Source organism: Lampetra fluviatilis, chromosome 28 (assembly GCF_964198595.1).
Source record: "Lampetra fluviatilis chromosome 28, kcLamFluv1.1, whole genome shotgun sequence".
In the NCBI taxonomy this organism is placed as follows: Eukaryota; Metazoa; Chordata; class Hyperoartia; order Petromyzontiformes; family Petromyzontidae; genus Lampetra; species Lampetra fluviatilis.
In genome coordinates this window covers 6,419,897-6,447,553 of record NC_136302.1, presented here as the reverse complement: position 1 = coordinate 6,447,553, position 27,657 = coordinate 6,419,897, and the positions used below count along the sequence as shown (strand labels likewise).

Sequence of the window (27,657 nt, the reverse complement as noted above, 5' to 3'; positions counted from 1 at the left end):
TTAATGTTGGGTTTATCTATGGCAGTATATAGTACTGTATATGCTAAGAGAATAAAGTTTAGATGGAAGTATATTATATACTTCTTACGACGTAGAATTGTAATTTATTATTTGTTGTTAGTAACTCAGCTTATTGTAGAGTATAGTAAGTATCAGTTTATATTTTAGTTTTTTATGTAGTTTTTACTTTGGTTTTCTACGTGGTTGTTTGGTAAATGCAGCTACATATCATTAACATTCCTTTCCTTTATTAACGCTGTTCCTTGCGCCCCCCCGTGGTGCTGTTGATCCTGCATAATGGCATGGGCATAATGGGACTTTGAAACCCCTCCGCCCACCTCCTACTCATTGCCCATTGGTATGCTAAATTCCTCTTCATATGCACATTCTTTTGTTAAGGCGCTCCTCCTCGCTACACCTATATAAGCTCCTAGCTTGATAATGTTCTCATTCTTCGCCTGAGGACGGCTGCTTGCGTTGTGGCCGAAACGTCGTGAGAATTGTTTTATTATGTTTTATTTTTATTATTTTATTACTTCCCTTCTACGTGACTTTACCGAAAGAACCAAGGAAAAGGATTTATAGTGAAAAACTTTGTTTTTACGGGTTAATTTTTTTGTGTTTTTGTTGCTCAAGGTTGTGCGAGTGAGTCTCGGTATCGTCGGTGTGTTTGCGTATATACAACCGGTCACTATTTTGGTGGTGGGGGAGGGGGTTCTTGCTTTGTCTCGGATTTAACTTGCTTTTTTGGAGTCAGGATTCTCTCTATTCGGCAGTGCAGCAAAAGCCGCGGCTTTGTTGTACTATACTCCCACGTGCAATGCTGCCCATGCCCTTCACCAGCTGGTCAAATAACTCCCATGACCTGCATGGAAATGGGAAAGCCGTCATCCAGTAGTGGAGCGACGAAAGGGCTGTACGTGTTTAAATGCACACTGACGATAGGAGTTGAATATTTACCCGTGCTATTTTTGAATGTTCAGCATAAGCAGATTGGGATTTTTTTTAGACCGACTTTGCTCAGTGTGTCAAGCCAGTCAACTTCCGGGTCGTAATATTTGGGAGCTAAAATGGAAAATGGAAATTTTACGGTTTTGTTTGTTTTTTATAATTTGTGCCAAATTCTTGCTTGCCATCACTTAGAGAGCATCATTAGATTTTACAGCTACAATATGTCGTTGTTAATCTGCATCTACATTAGCCATATGAAAGAAAAATATTAGAATTTACACTCGTCACTCAGTCACGGTCATCTTTACGTATATAAAATATGTAATGGTATAGATGTGCACGAGTAATTTAGAGCACTTTGTCAATCCAATTCTGTCTAAAGTCCCTTCCGTGCCACGCTGTTTGTTGGGGTTGTTTGACCATACTTCACCATGCTGTGAAGCGGTGGTTGGGAGGGGTGCAAAAACGGTTCAGATATCACTCAGAATCAGAATATTTATTTCTACCGGAGAAATCCGATGAGCTATAAAGCGCTTTTTCACAAATGTCCAGTAGGGGCGGGTAAGAACGTGACAAAAACAAACAGTACAAACACATGATAGGAGTGCAAGGTTGAGGCAAGGTAACTAAATCACACAAAAACACAAATACAATTTAACATTTTTATTTTACCAGGTAAAACACACTGAACTTTTAGCTACTTTTTCAGACGCAACCTGGCCACAGAGTATAGTTCAACGAAGTGGCTTATCGTGTGGAGTGCACGGATCACTACATCACCATTCCACTATCAAATAATAATGAATATAACTTTATATTTCGAGGAACAAATCGGTCTATCCTTGCCTCCAGGGTCATTAAAGTTAACCCGACTTTGTGAGTCTTTACGCTTTGGTAAGAGTTTCAGCACAATTGTCTTGTGTACACATTTTCCCGATCTTGTAACAATGTGGAATTTCGATGCTAGACTTAGGACCTAGGGATTGCTGTTTGAAAGTGTATGATGTTGAACTTCTTTCGCACCGTACGTAGCCAACCGTGCTAGTCGGAGGTGCGGGGGAAGGACAACCAACTAAACACAAAAAGCAGTTCTCAAGAAATGAGTTTTCAATCGAGATTTAAAAATGAATAGCTCCAGTGGCTTCCTATTAAGGCCGGCACGGTTAACCAAGTGCTGGTATAGTTTCCCCTGTCTCCAGAGTGCTGATGTGTACACACACACACTACACATCAGACGATGTCAATGACTGCCTTACCCTCCAATATGTACCTTGGCATCCTCATTTTTGCCAGGCAAAAGCTGCAGGAAAGTATGGGGGAAGGACAACCAATGAAACACAAAAAGCAGTTTTAAAGAAATTAGTTTTAAAGTGTGCCGACTTGGAACTGCCAAGGTGTTATTGCTTGGTTGATTATTGACAAGTTATGGAGTGTAATATTCTTCAAGGTTACACGGACATGCACATTCAGAATGGCAAAGTCAAACAACGCGCCCTCCTGCAAATTGCATTTTTCTGAAATGTTTCAGTTATTAATGAGGAGTGGTAGCGACGGCAAAATCGTTTAGTTCGACGCACTATGGAACCTGGTGACCCGGAGCTCGATTCCCAGCCACGGCTAACGTCAATGGCGAGCGGTGTCTGAACAGTTTCCTGGAGTGTTCCCCAAATTCACAAACGAGGTGAAGTATGGTCAAACAACCTCCGTGAGCGACACGGCATGGGGAGGCCCTTCATGCCTTTGGTGGATTTCATACTTTTTATACTTTTAGTCAACATAACAAATATTATCTTCCAAGCTGTCACTCGATATTTTTTTCGGAACACTGTCTCGGCTGTTTCTGAGTAGGGATTATCAGCGTAAGGCACTGCCACTAGAGTACGTAACAATCCTATATTCTTGTACCCTATGTGAACAAAGCACTATTGGGGCACGTGTTCGGTCACTACGGCACACAAAACCACAGTTCTGTATCACCAAGACAACACAAGTCGAGATGAATGTGGCGTACCAGAATAATAATTCCCGGAACAGCATTCCCGACTGTTCCGGCTAAAATTAAGCACTGGCATTATCCCCTCTACACGAGATTGCGTCATCACGCAGACGTGACATTTTGACCTGTATTCTAAAGCACAACTCATTGTGTTATCATAGTCGACTCGTTCGTGTTGTGACTGTAAACAATGGGCATGTACGCGGCGCTTTGTCTGCTAAATCAAACTCTTAATTCGTACCCACTGTTTATTCATACCGCAAACACGGGGGTGCATTGCTGGGACTCTTGGCTGTTAAACTGTTTTTGTTCTACCAGGTAGAGGCCAACTGAACTATCCAGCTTTTTTTTTCATAAGCGAACTGGCCACAAAACTCAACGAAGTGGCTTATCATGTGGACATTTATAGAAGCCAAACACTGTTAAACGCGTGATGCTTCTAAATGTGCAGAGAATAACCGGAGGATCCGGAGAAAAATCCACGCGACCACGGAGAGAACATGCAAACTCCAAATATACAGCAGCAGGCGTCAGGCTCGACGTAGAACCTACGACCTCCTGCACACCAGACGAGGCAGATAACATCTCGCCACCGCAGGCCTTGTTGAAGCCACAATAGCCAGGTTTGTGGTTTAAACAGAGAAATAAGGAGACGCGCTCCAATGTCAAATGCAAATGCTACTGGACATCTGTAATAAGTATAACCCGTAAAAACAAAGTTTTCCACTATAAATCCTTTATATGCGTAGCGGCTAGAGTCCTCTAGTCCTCTGGCTTGAGATGGATGCCACCTATGGGTCAGATGATTGCATTGCACCACTAAGCAATTGGTAATTAAATATAATATTTTTGTCCTAAAAAGTGTAAAATTTTGGAAAAAACATTTCACGAACATTAATTGTCACGCACAACGAGTCTGTGTGAAAATGTCAGCTCGATTGGATCACGGGAAGTGGGTTAAAACACGACCGAAAGATTTGCACAGTCCTAAGCAAGCAAGCGAACTTAATATAAAGGATTTAAAAAATAAGCTTCATAGCTCATCGGATTCCTCCAGTATGAATAAATATTCTGATTCTGAAATGCGGTACGAACACGGGGATCCCTTGCCGTTGATTCCCGTAAGCTACGAACATTGCCCGAAGATGGACACCACGGGGCAACAGGGAAACTTGAGCGACCCACGACCACCCGGTGCCAGGCCCTGAAGGACGAGCTGGCAGCAGCGATCGACCTCTGTTGGGGCGAAGCTCGGCGCAATGTTGCCAAGGACAGGAAAGAAGAAGTGGAGGGAATTCAATCTTGATTTGAAGTTTTCGTGACTGCAGGGATCCATACTCTTTGGTTCTTTCGGTAAAGTCACGTCGGTAGGAAAATAAAATAAATCGCGACGTTACGATCGCAACACAAGCGGTCGTCCTCAGGCGGAAAAAAATATATAATCCAGCAGTGGAACTGCTAAACGGGACGACCGCTTGTGTTGCGATCGAAACATCGCGATGTTTTTTTATTTCATACCTACGTGACTTTACCGTCACGTAGGTATGGGGTCCCGTAGGGGATGAAGAGGATGAACTCATTAGCTACGAGGTTACACCGTTCCGGGGATTCTTCTGCTGACAATGAACCCTCCCCGTCGTGTCGCAGCGTGCCTGCGCGTGGCCAAGAGTCTGCTGATGAAGACTGGCGAGGACTGGTGGTTCCTCTTCGCGCTCGGGATGCTCATGGCTCTCATCAGCTTCACCATGGACTTCACGTCGGCAAAGCTGCAGAAAGGTGACTCTGTGACGGCGGCCCTGTTTCACTCGTTTCAGGGCACAGCTGGGTGGGTGGGTGGATTTGTTAAAGGTGACTCTGTGGCGGCGGCCCTGTTTCACTCGTTTCAGGGCATGGGTGGGTGGGTGGGTTTGTTAAAGGTGACAGCTGCGGCTCGCGCAGGCCTTCATCCAGCGGTGGATTGACCCTGGCTGATGGCAATGATGGTGAGCGATTGTGCACATAAAGGGGCCGTCCGTAAATAACGTCACGCGGGTGGGGGTGGGGGGGTCAGACATTTGTGACGATGTGTGGGTTTGAGAAATGTGACGTAACATCAGAATTCGCAACTTTAAATAAATATAGACAACACGTTCTACTTAATTAAATAGACTTTTTTTAAATAAATGTTTTCTCCTACAACATCAGAGTGCAGCGCCACATTAAATACGCACTGCAATGACAATAGTTTAAATCGATTTGAAGCATGTTTTATTTTTTTTTGGGGGGGGGGAGCTTTGTGACATCACATTTGAGGGGGGATCTGACTTTTGTGACTTCGTGTGACGAGGGGGGGGGGTCAAAAATCGTCCAAAATCGCGTGACGTCATTTATGGACGGCCCCATAACACACGCAGTGAAGGGGTTTGCACTAGAGGGTGCTGGAGGACCTCGGAGCAATTGACTGCTGCGCTGGAGATGTTGCCGCTGTCAGAACTGCATGACTAACTCTACTTGAACTAAACTATTCAAAAACATGTTTTATTTAATTTTAGCAGGTATGACGGACGGAGCTGTATAGCTCTGTTTTCAGAAGCGACCAGGCCACACATGATAGCAGCCAAATACTCTAAAACAGTGGTTCTTAACCTGGGTTCGATCGAACCCCAGGGGTTCGGTGAGTCAGTCTCAGGGGTTCGGCGGAGGTTAAGACACACACCTGACTCATGATTGTGCACCAGTAAAACATATACCTATGTTTTGAATTTGAAAAAATATTTTATTTTTCCAATTAAGAATGGTTCGGTGAATGCGCATATGAAACTGGTAGGGTTCAGTACCTCCAAAAAGGTTAAGAACCACTGCTCTAAAAGCATACTCTTTGAGTCTTTCGGTAAAGTCACGTAGATAGAAAAATAATAGATCACGACGTTTCGATCGCAACACAGGCGGAATCGTTTTCAGCATGTTCCTAAATGTGGAGTGGGAAAACCGGAGGACCCGGAGACAAATCCACGGCACCACGGGGAGAGAGACACGCACACTCCACATATACAGCAGCAGGCGCCCAGGGTTGGTATCGAACCCACGACCCTCCTGCACACCGCGCGAGCGAGTTAACATCTCATAGCCACCTCCTAGACAACTTGACGTTCGCGTGGCAGAGCCGTTGCGTGCGCTCGACCTTCTAACGCGTCCTTTTTCCCGTCGATCGTTGTCGCTGCCGGCGCAGTGCACCGCATGCTCTTTGACGAGCTGCAGGACCACCGGCTGCTGCAGTGGGTGGCCTGGGTCTCCTTCCCCATGGCCCTGACCGCCTTCTCCACGGGCTTTGCTCAGAGCGTCTCGCCGGCCTCCGGAGGTGAGAAAACGCGCAGGGAGAGCGGCGTTATGTGCGGGTGTCTGTGTGCATGTACGTTCATCTCGGTCATCTCGGTCAGTCGACCCGTGGCACCTGCTGGGTTTGCCCCGTGACCTCCTGCCAGCGGGCGTTCGACACTTCACGTGGCCTCAAGGTGCACATGGCCTGGCACAAGCGTCGTGGTGACGTCACCGCCACTTAGTGGCGAATGGAGGTTGTTGTTGTTGTACGTTGATCTTCTTTCACCCCGACCCTGTCGATCGGAGGTGCGGCTTAAGGATCTACTATTTCTTAAGTGGCACCATAATCGATGCTACCGTTATGCTGATATTGCCACAACTACCTCGCTAACAGCACTTGATCCAGCAGTCCATGCAAGGCTATGCAGGGGATATTTTAATTTGATTGTATGCACCCTGCATCCTTGTTGTGGGCAGTGATCGTGTAAGTGGTTAACGCATTGCGACCCTCGCCCAGCCACCCGAGTTCAATCCCCAGTCACGGGCTCACGGCTAACACCGGTGACGACGATCGCCTCCTGTAGGTCAACTCAGTCTTAAGCGAGGAACTGGTGCGGTGTGTAAACCCTCACCACTGGGAGAGACAAAGGCGGGCGGGCGGGCATTGCTCTCACCGCAGTATCGACTCGTGCGCCACGCCGACCTTCGTAGGGCGCTCGCTAACGGCACCTGCCCCCAACAGTCGTCCGTGAAGGTTCTACAAGGTGGTGGTGGCGGGGTGGGGTGGGGGGTGGTGGATCTTTGTGTGTTTTTCTCTCTTTCCCGCGCGGTTGATTAGGCTCGGGTATCCCTGAGCTGAAGACCATCCTGGGCGGAGTGGTGCTGGAGGAGTACCTCTCCATACGCACCTTCGCCGCCAAGGTCATCGGCCTCACGTGCACCCTCAGCGCCGGCAGCACGATCTTCCTCGGCAAAGTGGTAACCCCTGGTGCTCGCGCGCGGATGAGTGCAGCCTGCAAGCCAACGTTCATCGATGACCCGTCAGTGGGATTGACCACGTGGCGACATGCCCCCCCCGCCCCCCCCCCCCTACTGGCAGAATAATAAACCATGAAAAATGGTGAGATATTTTGTATTGTATCGGCTAAGGCCCCCTGAGCTACGCAGCGCCTTTTGAGAAGCGAGCTGGCCACAAATGATCGCTCAACGAAATGGCTTATCAACACGTGGATATTTATATCAGCCAAATGTTCTCAACGCATCCTGATTCTAAATGGGGTGGGGGACGGACGGACCAGAGGTGCCGAAGAAAAATCCACGCGATCACGGGGAGAACGCACAAACTGCAAATCTACAGGCGTCAGGGTCGGGATCGACCCCACGACCTGCTGCATATAAGACGGCGGAGTTAACTTCTCGCCACCGCGGTGCCCAATACAACCACAGCAGCGGCAGCGCTATGCACGATGCAGCCAACTTTGATCAATTACTTGCCAATTAGCTTCAGTGGGATTAACCACGTAGCAACATCGCCCCCCACCCCCTCTACTGGCAGAACAATGCCCACTTGCAGGCCGCTGCTGCATACACCTTGTGCTGTGTAGGGTCAGCTGCCACTGGAGGTCGGGGGGTGGGGGTCCACTTGGCCAGACTGTAGTAGGGCATTGGAATGGTTGAGATGAGACATCGTCATAACTTCAACTTGTAATCCACCGCTCAGTATTCACTTCGTCTCAGAGGCACGAGGAACCACAGGAAATCGCAGCCACACAGTGAGCCTGCACCAACAGTTTCCCAAGCTCCGCTGTTCTCGACATGTCAAGGTGTTATCGGGTCCATGAACTGGTGTTTGCATGATGTGAGGTATCTTTGAGATGCCGATGTATCCAAGGGCCCTACGCTGTGCTCGCAAATCCTTACCCTCAAGAGTGGCGATACAAAGACCAGCGTTACGAACTCCGAATTGTTGATCCACATTCCAGTCGGCCGTCGGAGGAATTTCCATCCGGAGCTCTCCCAGTGAGCAGTGCACAAGCTTGTGCCACGAAATGGGTACGCCCATCATCATTCAATGTATAAATACGTGTCCCTCTCCAAGTTCGCGAGCACGGTATGCTTCTCTTAGTGGTGCAGTGTCCAGAGATCTCAACACTTTGTAAGTCCACGCTATGTAAGTCCCTCGCACGCGTGCAGGCTCTGTCTCTCTCTCTCTGGGCACCCCGCTTTCCTCCCACGTGTAGCAACATCTTCTGAATGGAGTTGGCCAAACATCCCAATGTAGGGCCGCAGAGCTTGGGAAATTGTTGGCACCGGTTCCTGACTGTCCCTTCCGACTGGTTTGTGGATTCCCGCATCTCTGAATCTGACAGAAACTGTCCGGCGTGTTACAAATGTATGTTTTTTTGTGTTATATATTACAGTTTAACTGTTATTTAATTTCACAGGGCCCGTTTGTGCACATATCCAGCATGCTGGCCACCTTCCTTGGTCGAGTGATGACGAGAGTGGCTGGAACTTACGAGGTACATCCTCCCTACTTGCCATTGCACACAAAGTGCTTGCTACAAATGAACCACAATAAACAGATTCCTGCGGAGGGAGCTGGTAGGAACGTTGGGTTGCTCGGTCAATGGCCAGGGTCAACGGCAGCGTGGTTTATTCCGCAAATATGCCCGACTGTGAGGGCGGGCACAAGCCGGCGTGAGTAGGTTAAACGTTGAGTTTTATAAGGACACCACGGGGTGACCAGCCCCTCCCCACCCAGCCCCACCCCTCCCACCCCCCACCCAGCCCCACCCTCCCCACCCAGCCCCTCCCCACCGTCCCCACCCAGCTCCTCCCCACCCTCCCCACCCAGCCCCTCCCCACCCTCCCCTCCCCACCCAGCCCCTCCCCACCCTCCCCTCCCCACCCAGCCCCTCCCTGCACGATGGATGGACGGACACAATAATCCCCTGTGGGCTGGTGTAACCAGGAGGTTCCTACCAGTACTTGCTGATCTTGTCAAGGATCTTAAACCATCACGCAAACTCTGGTCATCCTTCGCAGCGGCTTTTGGCTGGCCATCGATCAACGACAGTCACTGAATCGCACGCTTTCAGATGCGCTTCTGCGGCCAACTGGAATGCTCTTCGATTTAAAGCTTTCGTGACTGCAGGGATTCATCTTCTTGGTTCTTTCGGTAAAGTCACGTAGAAGGGAAGTAATAAAATAATAAAAATAAAACATAATAAAACAATTCTCACGACGTTTCGGCCACAACGCAAGCAGCCATCCTCAGGCGAAGAATGAAACACCCCAAGCTTGGAGCGTATATTTAAGCTGGGTTAGAGGGGGGGGAGGTGGGAAGAAGAGCGCCTAAACAAAATAATTTGCATATCAAGAGGAATTCAGCATATGGAAAATGCGTAGGAGGTGGGCGGGGGGGGTTCCAAATCAATACTATGCCCGTGCATTATGCAGGATTAGCAGCATCAAAGGGGGGGGGGGAAGGGGGGGAGCATTAACAAAGGAAAGGAATGTTAATAGTATGTAGCTGTAGTTACTAAACAACCACGTAAAAAACTACAGTATAAACTGCATGACAAACTAAAGTATAAACTACATAGCATCATCAGTAAACTTACTATACTCTACAATAAGCTGAGTTACTAACAGTAAGTAATACATGAAAAATTCTACGTTGTAAAAAATTATATAATATGCTTCCATCTAAACTTTATTCTCTTACATCACACGCGTCTATACCGTACTATATACTTCCATAGGCAAAACCAACATTAAATTACATACTGTATTGCTATAAACCACCCTATACCTTATACATTTTTAATATAACACTATGTATTATTCTACCCACCCTAATGTGTATCAAAATGGTTTATTACGTCCTTCCAGTGATTGCTAAGCCAGAATCCATCTTCTCGGTTAAAATTGTCTCTGTGTTTGTAAATGTGGATCGCCTCATGTACGAATCTCTCATGATAGCCAGATGGCTTGCAGAGAACCTCTGTCTTGGAGAAGTCAATGTCATGTGAGCCCACTGAGTTGTAACAGTGATCTGCCACGGCTGAGGTGTTTGTCCTACAGTGTTTCAGGTCAGCTTTATGTTCACGGATGCGGTCCGAGACATGTCGTTTGGTTTCCCCAATGTAACTGCTACCACAGAGGCAACTTAGTTTGTAGACACCAGGGTACTGTATGTCTGGAACCACATCTTTTACAGACGGTACCAGATCACGGATTTTATGTACTGTGTTGAATCGGACCTGGATCTTGTGTTTAATCAGGATTTTGGAGATCTTTTTTGTGACCCCAGCAATGTAGGGTAAGGTGATGGTCTTGAAAGGCTCCTCAACAGGATCTTTCTTGGTGGTTGGAGTGATGGCTTTGCGGATTGTGTAGTCGGAGTAACCATTAGCCTTAAGAGCTTGGCGTACGTGTTTGAGTTCACTGGAAATGTGTTCATGGTCGGAGATGCATTGGGCTCTATGATATAGAGTCTTGATGAGAGAATTCTTCTGGGATGGATGGTGGTGGGAATCCGGTTTTAGATAAGCATCCGTGTGGGTGGCTTTCCTGTAGACAGAGTGGCTCATTGAACCATCAGGTCTCCTTTTGATTAGGACATCTAAAAAGGGTAGCTTGCCATCATTTTCGACTTCCATGGTGAATCTGATGGCTGGGTGTATGGAATTGATATGGTCGAGAAATTGGTCTAGAGCAGGCCGGCCATGTGGCCAGATGACAAAAGTGTCGTCTACGTACCTCTTCCATAAGGTCGGGCGTAGAGTCGCAGTCTGGATGGCGTCCGTCTCAAATTTCTCCATGAAGATGTTGGCTACAACCGGAGATAAGGGGGAGCCCATTGGGGTGCCCTCAATTTGCTTGTAGAAGGTTCCATTCCAGGTGAAGTATGTATTGGTTAAGCAGTGTCTCACCAGGGGGGGTACCCCAGCATTCAGTCCTTGATGAACCAAGTCTTCAATGATTGCGATGGTGTCAGGCACAGGCACCTTGGTGAACAAGGAAACCACATCAAAACTGACAAGCAGGTCGTCTGGGGACAGGGCAATCCCCTTGATTGTTGATACCAGGTCAGTAGAGTTTAGTACTGCAGAGGTGGTTTTTCCAGTGAAAGGCCGTAGGATTTCGGACAAAAAACGAGCCAGTTTGTAAGTCGGGGAGTTGATAGTAGAGACAATGGGACGAAGAGGTGTATCTTCTTTATGTATCTTTGGCAAGCCGTACAATCTTGGTGGCCTGGCTGCGAACGCATTTACACTAACATCTGCTGCTGTAACTTCTTCTAATGCGAAACGAATTCTGTCTAGAACTAGCTTAGCTCTTATCTCAGAGAAAATCAGACTTACGCGCACCGAACTAGATCAGTTAGACAAGACACTCTACAAATCACACTTATCCTTGAGTGCAACAATGTCCACATCGGATTGGGAACATGTGGAAAAAATGACTGCCTCTTCAGCTGCCGCTATGTCGACTAAATGTAAGGACAACTTGATTTCCAAATTCAACCGCCTCTCAAACAAGAAACCGGACCCACACATTGAAAAGCTAGATGTTAACAAAGTCGTAATTAATCGCAGTAACAGTCCTATTTCTGAAGGTTTGAAATCCGTTTTAGCTAAAGGACTAAACTTTGCAGTCACACCTAGACACATACCAGTTAATGATATAATTGCTCGAGTAGATGTAGCTCTCAAGGGCTTGAGTCACATCGCTGCAGACGTAGCAAGATCGGAAATCTCTGTAACCCTCAAAAACGCTAAGATGCCAGCTAGCAACATCAGCAAAGATGAGCGTTTTGAATTAGCTCAATTAAAAAAGAGGGATGACATTGTCATCCTCTCAGCCGACAAAGGCAATGCCACTGTCATCATGGACAAAATAGAATACAACAACAAAATTCAAAAACTACTCACCGATGGCAGCTATACAAAAATAAAAAGAGACCCCACCAACAGCCTCGTCTCCAAAACCAACAACATCATTTCTGCTTCAACCGCATTAATTGATCAGACCAAACAGTTCTCGTTGAAACCTTCTGCAGCCAGGCCACCAAGATTGTACGGCTTGCCAAAGATACATAAAGAAGATACACCTCTTCGTCCCATTGTCTCTACTATCAACTCCCCGACTTACAAACTGGCTCGTTTTTTGTCCGAAATCCTACGGCCTTTCACTGGAAAAACCACCTCTGCAGTACTAAACTCTACTGACCTGGTATCAACAATCAAGGGGATTGCCCTGTCCCCAGACGACCTGCTTGTCAGTTTTGATGTGGTTTCCTTGTTCACCAAGGTGCCTGTGCCTGACACCATCGCAATCATTGAAGACTTGGTTCATCAAGGACTGAATGCTGGGGTACCCCCCCTGGTGAGACACTGCTTAACCAATACATACTTCACCTGGAATGGAACCTTCTACAAGCAAATTGAGGGCACCCCAATGGGCTCCCCCTTATCTCCGGTTGTAGCCAACATCTTCATGGAGAAATTTGAGACGGACGCCATCCAGACTGCGACTCTACGCCCGACCTTATGGAAGAGGTACGTAGACGACACTTTTGTCATCTGGCCACATGGCCGGCCTGCTCTAGACCAATTTCTCGACCATATCAATTCCATACACCCAGCCATCAGATTCACCATGGAAGTCGAAAATGATGGCAAGCTACCCTTTTTAGATGTCCTAATCAAAAGGAGACCTGATGGTTCAATGAGCCACTCTGTCTACAGGAAAGCCACCCACACGGATGCTTATCTAAAACCGGATTCCCACCACCATCCATCCCAGAAGAATTCTCTCATCAAGACTCTATATCATAGAGCCCAATGCATCTCCGACCATGAACACATTTCCAGTGAACTCAAACACGTACGCCAAGCTCTTAAGGCTAATGGTTACTCCGACTACACAATCCGCAAAGCCATCACTCCAACCACCAAGAAAGATCCTGTTGAGGAGCCTTTCAAGACCATCACCTTACCCTACATTGCTGGGGTCACAAAAAAGATCTCCAAAATCCTGATTAAACACAAGATCCAGGTCCGATTCAACACAGTACATAAAATCCGTGATCTGGTACCGTCTGTAAAAGATGTGGTTCCAGACATACAGTACCCTGGTGTCTACAAACTAAGTTGCCTCTGTGGTAGCAGTTACATTGGGGAAACCAAACGACATGTCTCGGACCGCATCCGTGAACATAAAGCTGACCTGAAACACTGTAGGACAAACACCTCAGCCGTGGCAGATCACTGTTACAACTCAGTGGGCTCACATGACATTGACTTCTCCAAGACAGAGGTTCTCTGCAAGCCATCTGGCTATCATGAGAGATTCGTACATGAGGCGATCCACATTTACAAACACAGAGACAATTTTAACCGAGAAGATGGATTCTGGCTTAGCAATCACTGGAAGGACGTAATAAACCATTTTGATACACATTAGGGTGGGTAGAATAATACATAGTGTTATATTAAAAATGTATAAGGTATAGGGTGGTTTATAGCAATACAGTATGTAATTTAATGTTGGTTTTGCCTATGGAAGTATATAGTACGGTATAGACGCGTGTGATGTAAGAGAATAAAGTTTAGATGGAAGCATATTATATAATTTTTTACAACGTAGAATTTTTCATGTATTACTTACTGTTAGTAACTCAGCTTATTGTAGAGTATAGTAAGTTTACTGATGATGCTATGTAGTTTATACTTTAGTTTGTCATGCAGTTTATACTGTAGTTTTTTACGTGGTTGTTTAGTAACTACAGCTACATACTATTAACATTCCTTTCCTTTGTTAATGCTCCCCCCCTTCCCCCCCCCCCTTTGATGCTGCTAATCCTGCATAATGCACGGGCATAGTATTGATTTGGAACCCCCCCCGCCCACCTCCTACGCATTTTCCATATGCTGAATTCCTCTTGATATGCAAATTATTTTGTTTAGGCGCTCTTCTTCCCACCTCCCCCCCCTCTAACCCAGCTTAAATATACGCTCCAAGCTTGGGGTGTTTCATTCTTCGCCTGAGGATGGCTGCTTGCGTTGTGGCCGAAACGTCGTGAGAATTGTTTTATTATGTTTTATTTTTATTATTTTATTACTTCCCTTCTACGTGACTTTACCGAAAGAACCAAGAAGTGGAATGCTCTTCCTTTTGATATTAGGAAAGCCACTGGAGCAATGCACTTTTAAATCATCTCGATTGAAAACTAATTTCTTTAGAACTGATTGTTGGTATGTAGTTTGTTGTCCTTCCCCCGCACACCTCTGATGAGCGTGGTTGGCTACGTACTGTGCGAAAGAAGGTCAACATACAGGCAGCAGAGGGTAGGGCGGCACAACTCATTGTTGGCCTGTACTATGCTTCAACGCCTTGCCTCGCCTTGACCCACCAGCATGGGTCAAAAACACATTCCTGCAGAGGGAGCTGGTAGGAACGTTGGGTTGCTCGATCAATGGCCAGGGTCAACGGCGGCGTGGTGTATTCCACAAATATGCCCGACTGTGAGGGCGGGCACAAGCCGGCGTGAGTAGGTTAAACGTTGAGTTTTATAAGGGCACCACGGGGTGACCAGCCCCTCCCCACCCAGCCCCACCCTCCCCACCTAGCTTCTCCCCACCCAGCCCCACCCTCCCCACCTAGCTTCTCCCCACCCTCCCCACCCAGCCCCTCCCCACCCAGCCCCTCCCCACCCAACTCCTCCCTCCCCACCCAGCCCCTCCCTGCACGACGGACGGACACAATAATCCCTTGTGGGCTGGTGTAACCAGGAGGTTCCTACCAGTATAAAAGCCTTGCCATCCAGCCATGAACACCAATGGCCGAAGCTCAAGAGCTAAGCAGCGTTGAGCCTGGGTAGTGCATGGATGGGTGACCACTATCCATCACAGGTTGTTAAGGCAGTGCGACTATTTATGGTGGGCAGCAGAGAACGGTGCTGCAAAGTCCATAGTTATACTGTACTCCGCTCCGATGGCTATGCCCCCCTCCCGCCCTGCGTTAATAACCAGCACAGACCAATGCGGCGAAGTATGGTCAAACAAACCCCACGACCCGCGCTGCGCGAGATGGTCCTCATCCAGCAGTGGATTGACAAACGGGCCGTGCGTGGACCTGACAAATGTGGGCCTTGATCACCCGAATTGTCTTGACTGTCCACGTTTCCGCCCGTTCAAGATCTCTCCGCGACCAGGCGCGGTGCCGGGCGTGCCGCTTTTGCGATGCCGCGTGTCTGAACTCTCACCCGTAGAACCGATGGGTTCGTTGTTGAGGGTCACGTGCGGGATATCGCCCCCCCCCCATGTCCTGGTGTGTACAGAACGCAGCGCGGCAGTACGAGATGCTGGTGGCAGCCGCCGCTGTCGGCGTGGGATGCTGCTTCGGAGCTCCTGTTAGCGGTGAGGTCACGTTGACTTGCTGTCACCACCACTGTCATCACCGTGCATTCGTTTTTGCCCGCACCTCCGATTAGCACGGTTGGCCACGTACGGTACGAAAGAAGTTCAAAGTGCGCGCGTGCGGCTGTCGCGCATCCCGTTAACTGCGCGACCATCTGTGAGTTGTGTAATCTCGGCAGCAGCATTGGTTTCAACGCAAGCAAAAGCTCCGGACCGGTTTTCGACGCACAGGGTCTCATCAGTAGAGTGAGGCAAGGACCCACACCAAGGGAGAGTGACCGCTGACCCCCGTCCCCCCCGGCCCCCCCCCTCCCCACCGTGCCTGTAGGGGTGCTCTTCAGCGTCGAGGTCATGTCGAGTCACTTCGCCGTGCGCGACTACTGGCGGGGATTCTTCGCCGCGTCGTGCGGGGCCCTCATGTTCCGCATCCTCTCCGTGCTCAACAAGGAGCAAGGTTCGTGGGACGCTCCGGGAGACGGGCCGCGTGCGCTGTACGCAAGCACGTGCTGTGTGTGTGTGTTAAACTTCTTTCGCACCGTACGTAGCCGAGCGTGCTAATAGAAGGTGCTGAGTAGGGACAACAAACTAAACACAAAAAGCAGTTCTCAAGAAATGAGTTTGTCAATCTGGATTGAAAAGTGCACAGAGCTCCCAATGGCTTCCTAATATCGGAAGGAAGAGCGTTCCAGACGGCCGCAGAAGCGCATCTAAAGCGCGCGATGCGGTGCCCGTCTTTAATTGATGGCTAGCCAAAAGCCACTGCCGCGAAGATAGCCGGAGTTGACATGATGGTTCATTCTCCTTGCCGAGATCAGGGAGGTGTTGTGGTTCATCAGGGGCAACCACTTTGTGTCTAAAGATTGCGACCTCATGACCAGGGGGTCGCGAAAATCAAATGGCTCGGGTCTCAAGAACTCTCCAGAGTGTCCCCGTCCCCCCTCAGACCACGCTCGGCCCGCTCGTCCGTTCAGCACCCACGTGTCAGGCGCCTCCGATTAGCACGTCGGCTGCGTACGGCGCGAAAGAAGTTCAACGTAAGTACGACGCGGTCGGTTGGCGCACTGCGCTTCGAACCCCCCCCTCCCCCCCCCCCCCGATTCCTTCAGCCACGGCTAACGTCATTCGGTGTGCGAGTGATTTCTAAAATGGTCAGGGCCCACCCCCCCCCGCCTCGTGTCAACCGCCCTCTCTGAGCAGCAGAGCCGGCGCTACGCGGGTGCTGGGGTCGGCCCTGCACCAAACAGATATCCCTATGGCACCCAACCCAAGTTCACTTTCCTAAGTGGTGAATCACCGTTGTGGTGGCCCCCCCACACACAACGGCCCTACTGCCCCCCCCCCACCACCCTCATCCCAAGCGTAGCCGAAGCTGAGCGTACCGGCCAGGATGGTGAGGTACGGTAAAACGATTCACGCGACCTACCTGGTGTTGCCAGATAAAAGGGTAAAAAACCAATTATCATATTTTGCTACTGGCAAATGAGGTACCAATGGTGTAAATGCTTACCCCGAGCTCTCATGCTCTGATGGTGCGTTGTCTTTGAGTTGTGCGCCTTTTGGCGTCATTTGGTCCAACCCATGTGAGACTAGGCTCTAAGGAAAGCTGTCTCGGGTGTGGACCAATCAACTTCAAGGACAGTGCATACATTATCAAAGTTATGTTTTTTGTTTGCATTATGACTGCAGGTATTGTGGTCTATGCAAACATGACTCCTCGTAAAAAAGGCGTCAGTTTTGTTGGCAGATAAAAGGGTAAAAAACCAAATCATCATATTTTTTACTGGCAAATGAGGTACCAATGGTCTACCTGGCGTTCATTCGCATGTCAGCTGATTGGCAGTGCGGCTGTGAATCCACATTAAACCGATTGCCTGTGTCAGTGTCCAGATGAGGGTGTCTCAACTCCAGCCAATCCATTCGTCGCACGCGCGACGCTCGCACGCCGTCCGCGACAAACGCTCGTCCGTGCGCGCCCAGGCACGCCGGCAACGCGCGTTAACGTCGTCGCTCTCGTCTGCTGTTGTTTCAGAAACCATCGTGGCTCTGTTCAAAACGCAGTTCCTCGTCGACTTTCCGTTCGACCTGCCCGAGCTCTTCTTCTTCGCCTTGCTTGGGTGAGAGGAGACCGCTCGGCCCTGCGATCGCGAGAGAACCGCGTGGGAACCAAGTGGGAACTGCGTGGGAACCGCGTGGGAACCGATTGGGAACCGCGTGGGATCCGCGTGGGAACCGATTGGGAACCGCGTGGGAACCGCGTGGGAACCGATTGGGAACCACGTGGGAACCACGTGGGAACCGCGTGGGAACCGCAAACCGCAGACGTCGCGTACAATTTACACAGATTCTGCTGTCCACGGAACAATGAGGAGGGTGTCTAAAGTGGAGATGCGGGGTGGCCGAGGCGGCTCAGAGGTCAGCGACCTGAGCAGGTACCGCTGAGATCCTCGATTTGCCTGTGATTAAATGGGGCAGTGAGTTGGTAAAAAAACTCAACTATTTCAACTAAAACCTTTTCTTTTTTAACAGGTAAGGCCCACTGAACTATCAAGCTCTTTTTTAGAAGCGACCTGGGCCACAAATGATAGCTCAAAGAAATGGCTTGTCTTTTGGAAATGCATAGCAGCCAAATACTCAAAACGCACGTGGGATTCTAAATGTGGAGGGGGAAACCAGAAGACCCAGAGAAAAAGCCACACGACCACGGGGAGAGAGACACGCAAACTCCAAATATACAGCAGCAGGCATCAGGGTTGGGATCGAACCCACGACCTCCTGTATACCAGGCGAGATAGTTAACATCCCCTAGCCACCGTGATGATGATGAGAGAGAGAGAGACACGCAAACTCCAAATATACAGCAGCCGGCATCAGGGTTGGGATCAAACTCACGACCTCCTGTATACCAGGTGAGATAGATAACATCTCCTAGCCACCGTGATGATGATGAGAGAGAGAGAGACACGCAAACTCCAACTATACAGCAGCAGGCATCAGGGTTGGGATCGAACCCACGACCTCCTGTATACCAGGCGAGATAGTTAACATCCCCTAGCCACTGTGATGATGATGAGAGAGAGAGAGACACGCAAACTCCAAATATACAGAAGCCGGCATCAGGGTTGGGATCAAACCCACGACATCCTGTATACCAGGTGAGATAGTTAACATCTCCTAGCCACCGTGATGATGATGAGAGAGAGAGAGACACGCAAACTCTAAATATACAGCAGCAGGCATCAGGGTTGGGATCGAACCCACGTCCTCCTGTATACCAGGCGAGATAGTTAACATACCACAACCGCGAAATGTTAATGGTATGGCCTCAACCCGGTCACGATGACTGCACAAGAGAACGCCATGGCATTTAATTTGCTTCTGCGGTCAAGTTGGTTAAATTCCAGCTCGGTGTATTGAAAATATCTGTTTTGACTGTCACGCAATGAGCATTACTCTGCCGAGAAGTGCTGCTCGCTACTGCTTGGACCAGAGGTCACGTGAACGGAACTCTCAAAAGGAGTTCTGTGATGTCCACTTCCACGGGCCGTTTAGTAACTCAGAGGGCTGTCCTACTCTGCGAGATATCCGAATGAGTTCCGCCTCTCATGAAATAACGATCGAAAGCACAATCTGAATGAAATTCAGGAGACAAATGACAAGGGAATGAAAATTTCGATTTAAAGCTTTCGTGACTGCAGGGATTCATCTTCTTGGTTCTTTCGGTAAAGTCACGTAGAAGGGAAGTAATAAAAAAATAAAAAGATAAAAACATAATAAAATAATTATTTTATTATGCTTTTCTTTTTATAAAATAATTATTTTATTATGCTTTTATTTTTTTTATTTTTTTATTACTTCCCTTCTACGTGACTTTACCGAAAGAACCAATAAGATGAAGGGAATGAAAGTATCAATGTATTGACACACAACAAGCATGCTCTATGCAGCTTGGAGGAAGGCCACGTGGTGTAAGAGAACCGAATTGAATGGACTCCGCAAGGTGGTTCTGCAGTCTAAATTAAACACGGACATCAAGGGACTACCGTTGGTGTCGCATGCACGTGGTTAAATGCACAAGTCGGATTTCTATTTGCGCTGTGGAAGGGCCAATGCTCGAAATGGCAGACTCCGACCGTATCCTGTGGGTTGGAAGATGCTACGAATCCGGTCGCTCGCGCTCACACGCACCACCCGATCGTTAGAGGCACCCCCCAAATTTTGCTATAAAATACAGGGGGGGAAAAAGTGCATCTTATAATCTGGCGAACACGGTATGTGTGTGCGGTATACTTTTCTCTGATTCGGCAGTGTTTATGATGAATGGATGGGGCTAATTGTTTTAATGAATTTCGTGATGCCACCTTCAAGCAATATTTCCCCCACAATTTGTGACTGTGAATTCTGGAATGACGTTTTCTCTCGCAAACCTGACTTGAGAGTTCAATTGTTTTATTAAATTTTGTACCATGGTGATCAAGAGTCTCATTTGCAAGAGCGATCCTTTGGGCAGTAATTTGTATTAACCCTAGAGCGGGTAACAGCCGACCCGTCGCTCTCCTCCACGTGGATTGTGGCAGTTGTGGCATCACTAACGGATCCATGGCGCCTTGCTGCTTACCTCCCCCCCCCCAGTGTCATCTGCGGAGGGGTCAGCTGTGCCTACCTCTACTGCCAGCGCACGTTCTTTGCGTACGTCCGCAAGAACAAAGTGACCGCTAAGCTCCTGGCCAGCGAGTAAGTGGGAATTTTAGACGTCGGGTGACTTTCACCAGCCAGCTGCGGCCACAGTGTCGAGAATGCTTCCGTCACGACCGATATCGATTAATCAATCGTCCTCTCTATTGGTAAGAGGTTGGCAGCAACAGATCTCCGTTTTAACCTGGCCCTCCACACTTCTACATCACCTTCCTGTCTTGATACCGCTCTATTAATCGATGTCACCAATCCATTCTGTCCTCGCCATTCTTTAATCTGTCTTTGCTGATAGAAGGCATGTTTTCAAGACTCGTTTGTCAAATTAATGTTTAATTCTCCTCGTATCATCCATTACCCCATGCCCTGGTAGGGCGCATGGGCCACATCTCATAAGATCCCGATGCTTGGATTTGTTGCCAACATACTTAACGGGCGTTACAGGCTCTGTGGCTACATTATGGGCACTGAAGCAAAACCCATTGTTGTACTGTACTGCTACGCTCCCGTGTCTGTGTTTTCCACCTTCACCGAGCCGCACTGACCAGCGTGGGGAAGTACGGTCATGTAGACTACACGACTCGCACAACAGCCAACACACAACCGGTGTGCTGTACTAGTGACTAATTGGCACGTTCTGTTTACGTGACAAACCTTACTAATTGGCTGTGTCGGGTGGTGGCAGGTTTAACGACACATTTATATATGTACGCGATCTAACCCAAAAAAAACCTGCATTATGGATGTACACATGGGTCACAGTTGTAACGTGATCCGTTGTAATTTATATGACGGCATTGACCGCCCCTCTGGTCGTCGCACCTGATAGGCTGACGGTGGTGACATCACCTTTACTCCTCTCTTTCAGACCGAAGCAGGAGGACTTCACGATTCGGGCTAATAGCCTGACGAAGCTGGTCATAATCACCAGCGAAACGTCGGACTCGAATTGTAAATGTCGTGGGTTTACTCTCCAACACGCCAGTGTGCTGAATTGATAACTAATTGGCACCTTTTGTTTACGTGACAAACATTACTAATTTGGCTGTGTCAGTGATGGCGGGGGTTTAATAACCCTAAAAATAACTGTCTTATGGATACAGCCACATAGCCTGCACGACTCACACGACAAGCACGGGGAAGGGCCTCATCCAGCAGTGGATTAACACATATTTGCTGCACGCGTACGTGTACACATAGGTCAGAGAATGTGTGAGGTCACAGTGAACCCAACCGCTGACCTGAATGCTCCTTGTGCACCCGCAGCAAGGCCCTCTACTCCACCGCGGTGGCTTTCCTGCTGGCGGTCATCACGTTCCCGCCTGGGTTTGGCCAGTTCATGGCCGCGCGGGTAAGAATGTCCGCGTTGCGCTCCCCGTGCCTTCTCGCGTTGTACCGTGCGCCGTTCAAGTTCAAGTTCATTTATTAGGTGTTGCCCTGTGAGCCATTCGGCTCTTGAATCGGGTGCAACCGCAACAAACAAAAAAACTAAAACATGAACAAAAACATCTTAAAGTGAATATGTGACTAAGTGCAAACAGAAAATCCAAGAAATAACAGCAAAATATTGCAGAAAAAACACCGTACACCAACGCTGTGTGCAAAAATCCCAGTGGGATGCAAGTCAAACAACAACAACAACAACCACAAGACAACTTAGATTAAGGCCATCAGTCTAACTCTGTACTACAACAAACAAACATGGCTAAACCAATACACTTTTTGAAATCACCAAAATAAAGCTATGAAAGCCATGAAAAATCAATCATAGGAACTGTGCCGTTGGGGGCGCGAGAGGCATGCGCCACCCGCTAGAAGCCCTCTACGGGAAACGGAACTGAATTTGCCACGCGTTGCAATCTGAGAACACGGCATCGATATACGAACTGAACAACAAGAAAAAAACTCGACACAGTCAGTCAATCACACCGTGGCCTTAAAAGGTTAAATGTATAATCGGCGAGGATTTGGGAAACGGCCCTTCTTCATAGCGCATAAATCAGTAGCCCTTCTTCGTAACGATTAGCGCGGCTGGATACATACCGTGCAAAAGAAGTTCAACATACATACTCTCACCGACTCACTCACTCACTCACCCATTCACAGTTGGCTACATACCGTGCAAAAGAAGTTCAACATACATACATACACTCACCCACTCACTGACCCACTCACTCACTCACTCACACACTCACGGTTGGCTACGTACGGTGCGAAAGAAGTTCAACATACATACACTCACCCACTTACTGACCCACTCACTCACACACTCACTCACACACTCACGGTTGGCTACGTACGGTGCGAAAGAAGTTCAACATACATACATACACTCACCCACTCACTGACCCACTCACTCACACACTCACGGTTGGCTACGTACGGTGCGAAAGAAGGTCAACGTACATACTACATACATCACGTGCTTCGAAGGTGGGCAATTTCCATTTATACATCGTTCCTTTTGAGGCCACATCGATAATGACGAATGCGCTGAGTTTTGTGTAGTGCTTGTGCACCTCTGCCAACGCAGCCTCACCAAATAACATTTAATGACTTGGCCATTGTGGATCGGTGAAGGGGTTAAAAGGCAACCCAGGGCAGGTTCAGATATCGCTTGCCACCGTGATGTTGACCGTCGCAGGCCAGAAATTGAACTCAAATGGCTGTGGCTAGTAGTGCAGTGCTCCACCCCGAGCCTTTTGTTACGGACGGTTATGTATTTCTGTACATTATGTCATTTCATAACTTGTACAATATTCCTGTAACGATCTGTCTCGCTCGCTTATGAGAACACATCGCATGCCCCCCGATGGAGAATGTAAAACTAATAGCCCAGCCGCCAGCTCGGATCAAAGAACGGAAGTTGGAATAAACATTTCGTCTCGCGTCGTTATTTCATCTCCTACATTCTGTACGGCCGTTCTAAAAAAAAAGTCACCGATGTGATATATTGTGCTTGCCCTATTGTGTAAGGTTAAATAATTATCACTTGTTAGCAGAATTAAAAAGAGGCGGCGGTGGTCTGTGCAGTGGGGAGGGGTGCGGGTTAGGAACTCACACGCATTATTGTCACGAGTTCATCGAGTTGCATTGCCTTTTGACAATGAAAACACTGGGCAAATCGAGTGCAGCTGCAAACCCGTTCCTTTATTTTATGGAGATCCTGAGCACACGCTTCACTTTGCCGTACGGAAAAATTTGCCTTCGCTTTCAGATCGGCTGCGGCCTGCGTTACTGTGGTCATATTTTTTGCACGGGCAAACGCTCTTGTTCTTGTTCTCCGCGCCTTTCGATCTCCTAAAAACACCGTTTCACTTTTGTGCCACCCTACGTGTCATGCGATTGACATCTAATCATTTATTTGGCCGTCACGTTTTGAATTTGTCGACAACCGGCGCGTTGAATCTGGTTCGCGTTGAATCTGGTTCGCGTTGCAGGCGATGCTGACCTTGATTAACGCTAACTGGCACGTGGCTCCAAGATGCAGTAATGCACCATTACTTATTAATATCACTGGTCAACAAAAAAAAAGGCCTGGACTTTTGCAGCTGTTTTAGACTAATTTCAGGGTGCTGATTCCAAATCTGATCTCAGGTTTGCTCTATCACATCTCATTTTTATCTATCGGCATACCCCATTTTCATTGATTTTACCAGAAATTAAATCTGTCACTTATGATTGCAAGTTGTTGCGAGTCAGTGACTGCTTTAGTGTTAAAATATGGTGCTGTATTTTTAGGATAGTGTGTTTAAAATATAATTTTATGTAGATATCCACATTTATTTAATATTTTTCTTCTGCAGTTTTTATTGAAAATGCAATATTTGACTCTGATGCCAGATTTGGAATCAGCACCCCAAACTTACGTTAAAACCGTTGGAATACCTTATGCCAGAAAAAGTGTGTTGACCAGTGAAATTAATAAAAAGTATTCAATTTACATCCGTTCGTTCACGTAACTGCTGGATGAAGGCCTCTCCATGCCATGTCAGTCATGGGGGGTTTTTGACCATACTTCACCATGCTGGTCAGTGCAGGTTGGTAAAGAAGGGCCCCAGGAGGACTGCTTCACAGACCACTCCCCCACTGATGATGTTTGCCAGGGCCAGGAATCGAACTCAGATTACCGGGTTCATAGCATGGTTCCCGAACCATTACACCACTGCTCTCCCCTATTAATAATCGTTGAGAAAAAATGTTTTACAATGCAGTGCTAGTATGTCATAATGTCTGGTTGGTATACATTAAACATCCATAAACAAAATTACATAAAACAAAAAAATGTAATTGTAAAAATGACTGAATGCTGATGCAGTGCAGATGGCACCCGTTGTGTCAGCCGTGACTTGTATATCCATGCGAAATTTTCTATAGGGCCAATCACCCGGAATGCATTCAATCTATTCAGATCTCGGAAGCTAAGCATGGCTTTTTCACCGGGTCCTCCGGGTTTTCCCTCTACTTTTAGAAACGTGTGTTTAGAGTGTTTGGCTGATATAAATCTCCACGTGATAAGCCACTTTGCTGAGCTATCATTTGTGGCCAGGTCGCTTCTGAAAAATAGCTGTATAGCTCAGTGGGCCTTACGTGGTAAAAAAAAAGTCAAGATTTTAAATATGAATACTTTTTTGTAGTTGTAAGTGTCGAAGGCTCGCTGGCAGGAGGTCACGGGACAGACCCAGGTGCCATAGGTGGACTGACTGAGATGACCGACAGACACACCACCTGTGTTCCCCACTGTGATTGTGGGAAACACACACAATCCATATCTTTCATTGAATCAGTGCTCTCTTCAATCAGGGCGTGTGTATATTTCGCATGCTATTTTTAAGTGTTTTATTACAGCCTCACAGTTCTGGGTGGGAGGCCATTGGCACAAAGTAAAGAAACTAAACTATCCCTCCAAAAGTTTACTGCCGACCACTTCACGATAGTCTATGATGGATTTACGAGCCACTTAAACCTACATTTAGCGGCCATAGCGGTTCATGAACGTTACATCTTGCAGAGAGGAATGCACAAATGAGCCGACCGTAGTGCATGCACCCTGCGTGTATTGGGGAAGTGCATCTCCAGTCGTGTGTGCACTATAGCCAAGACTGCTATGAAACTGAGGATCCGAGTTCAATTCATGGTCAGGCAAAAGATCAGTGGCAATCGGCAGCGTGTAAGGGTGCATAACCAGGGCCTAGCTTCAGCCGGCCCTGTCCGGATCATCCACTCGCAGTGGCGAGATGTCAACTACCTCGCCTGTTATACAGGAGGTCGTAGGTGCAATCCCGACCTTGCTTCCTGTATATTTGGAGTTTGCATGTTCTCCCCGTGGTCGTGTGGATTTTTCTCCGGGTCATCGGGGTTTCCCTCCACATTTAGAAACGTGATTTTAGAGTGTTTGGCGGCATTACATTTCCACGTGATGGTAAGCCACTTAGATGAGCGATCATTTGTGGCCAGGTCGCTTCTGAAAAAGAACTACATAGCTCAGTGGGCTTTGCCTGGAGAGAAAAAAAAGTTGAATTCATAATTTGTTGTTTAGTTTTACAGGCTGTAAGTTCCCCTCCCCTGCCATACGTGACATCCTTTACACAATTGTTGTTGTTTGTCGCTGTTGTTGTTGTTGTGCGTCACCCATCTCCGTCCACAAAGCTCACCATGAAGGAGCTGCTGACCTCCATGTTCGACCGGGACACGTGGTTCGTCCTGTCGGCGAACAGAAGCGCCGACTTGGCGGCGCCGGTCAACCAGAGCAGCCTGTGGCTGGAGTGGGCGAACCCCGACGGCGGCGGCGTGTTCGCTACGCTCTGCGTCTTCATCGTCATGAAGGTGCCAAGCGCCGTCCCGCCAGAGGTCGCAAACGGGTTTTGATTCCTTACCCGTACCCGTACCCAGCCGCACCAGGGTCGCAAACGGGTACCCGTACCCTACCAGATACCCGGCTACCCGTACCCGGCCGGGTAAAGGGTAGGGTACGGGTACGGGTACCCGATTGCGACCTCTGGGATGAAGCCATGTTGCAGGCGCGGGTGGGTTGATTTTAGGAACTTGAATTGTGAGAAGACACAAGACGTTGGGAAATGAGTGACAAACGGTGACTCACCAGTGACTCATGGCCTACCCGTACCCATACGCGGCCGCACCAGGGTCGCAAACGTGTACCTGTACCCGGCCGGGTACAGGTAGCCGGGTATCGGGTACCCGGTTGCGACCTCTGCGTCCCGCTTGCCCACCCCGTGGGTCACCGTGCCGGAGAAGGCGGCTGACCCTGCACAGCCATGCAGGGGAAGAGAGAGGGGGGCAGAACGCGGCATATGCCGATAAAACTATAAGCTATTTTTTATGCTAAATTTCGATTTAAAGCTTTCGTGACTGCAGGGATTCATCTTCTCGGTTCTTTCGGTAAAGTCACGTAGAAGGAAAATAATAAAATAATAAAAATAAAACATAATAAAATAATTCTCACGACGTTTCGGCTACAACGCAAGCAATCATCATCAGGTGTGACATCCACAGCAGTCGAAACGTCGTGAGAATTTTTATTGTTTTATATTTATATTATTTTATTATTTTCCTTCTACGTGACTTTACCGAAAGAACCAAGAAGATATTTGTTATACTCTTTGGTTCTTTCGGTAAAGTCACGTAGGTATAAAATAAAATTAATCACGACGACTCGGGCGCAACACAAGCGTCCGTCATCAGGTGGGAAAGCATGGTCTGCCGAAACGTCGTGATTTGTTTTATTTCATACCTATTTTTTATTTTACCAGGTAAGGCCCACTTAGCTGTGTAGCTCTTTTTCAGAAGCGACTTGGCCATCACAAATGGTTGACAAATCGCTGTGATTCTTTACATTTTATTATTGTTATTATTATTATAATAATATGTCCTTGGTTCATGTAACTCGTTCAGCCGCTAGAGTTACTGAAAAAAAATATTATATATTATTTAAATAACGGCTCCCAAGTGGTGGAAATTAATCACGAGTCTGAGTTGTGGCGAATCTGCTGAGTCGGGAGGCATTAACAGTGCACTGGGTTCCGCTGCTGCAATGTCACGTCCGCTGTTGTGCCGTGTGTTCTTAGTTCTGGATGCTCATTCTCGCGACAACAATGCCCCTTCCCGCTGGATACTTCATGCCCGTGTTTGTTTACGGTGAGTTGGTTCATCATTAACATCATCATCATCAAGACAACCACCATCATCATCACAAGTAATTACAAAAGGGTTCAAACTCTTAGGTTTTTTCGGTAAAGTTACGTAGGGGGGAAATAAATAAATAAATGCTTTTTT

General features: G+C 47.9%; 1 protein-coding gene across 1 annotated transcript in view; it reads left to right on the top strand.

Annotated features, from left to right (window-relative positions):
- The window catches only part of LOC144942843 (chloride channel protein ClC-Kb-like), a 56,737-nt gene that overhangs the window by 15,990 nt on the left and 13,090 nt on the right, over positions 1 to 27,657 (top strand). Inside the window, exons 2-12 of the mRNA XM_078869849.1 lie at positions 4,595 to 4,723; positions 6,156 to 6,284; positions 7,083 to 7,222; positions 8,689 to 8,766; positions 15,597 to 15,675; positions 16,004 to 16,129; positions 17,705 to 17,789; positions 20,305 to 20,406; positions 21,631 to 21,715; positions 26,014 to 26,190; positions 27,450 to 27,519. Coding sequence (XP_078725975.1) covers positions 4,595 to 4,723; positions 6,156 to 6,284; positions 7,083 to 7,222; positions 8,689 to 8,766; positions 15,597 to 15,675; positions 16,004 to 16,129; positions 17,705 to 17,789; positions 20,305 to 20,406; positions 21,631 to 21,715; positions 26,014 to 26,190; positions 27,450 to 27,519 — 1,200 coding nt within the window. The remainder of the gene's footprint in view (positions 1 to 4,594; positions 4,724 to 6,155; positions 6,285 to 7,082; positions 7,223 to 8,688; positions 8,767 to 15,596; positions 15,676 to 16,003; positions 16,130 to 17,704; positions 17,790 to 20,304; positions 20,407 to 21,630; positions 21,716 to 26,013; positions 26,191 to 27,449; positions 27,520 to 27,657) is intronic.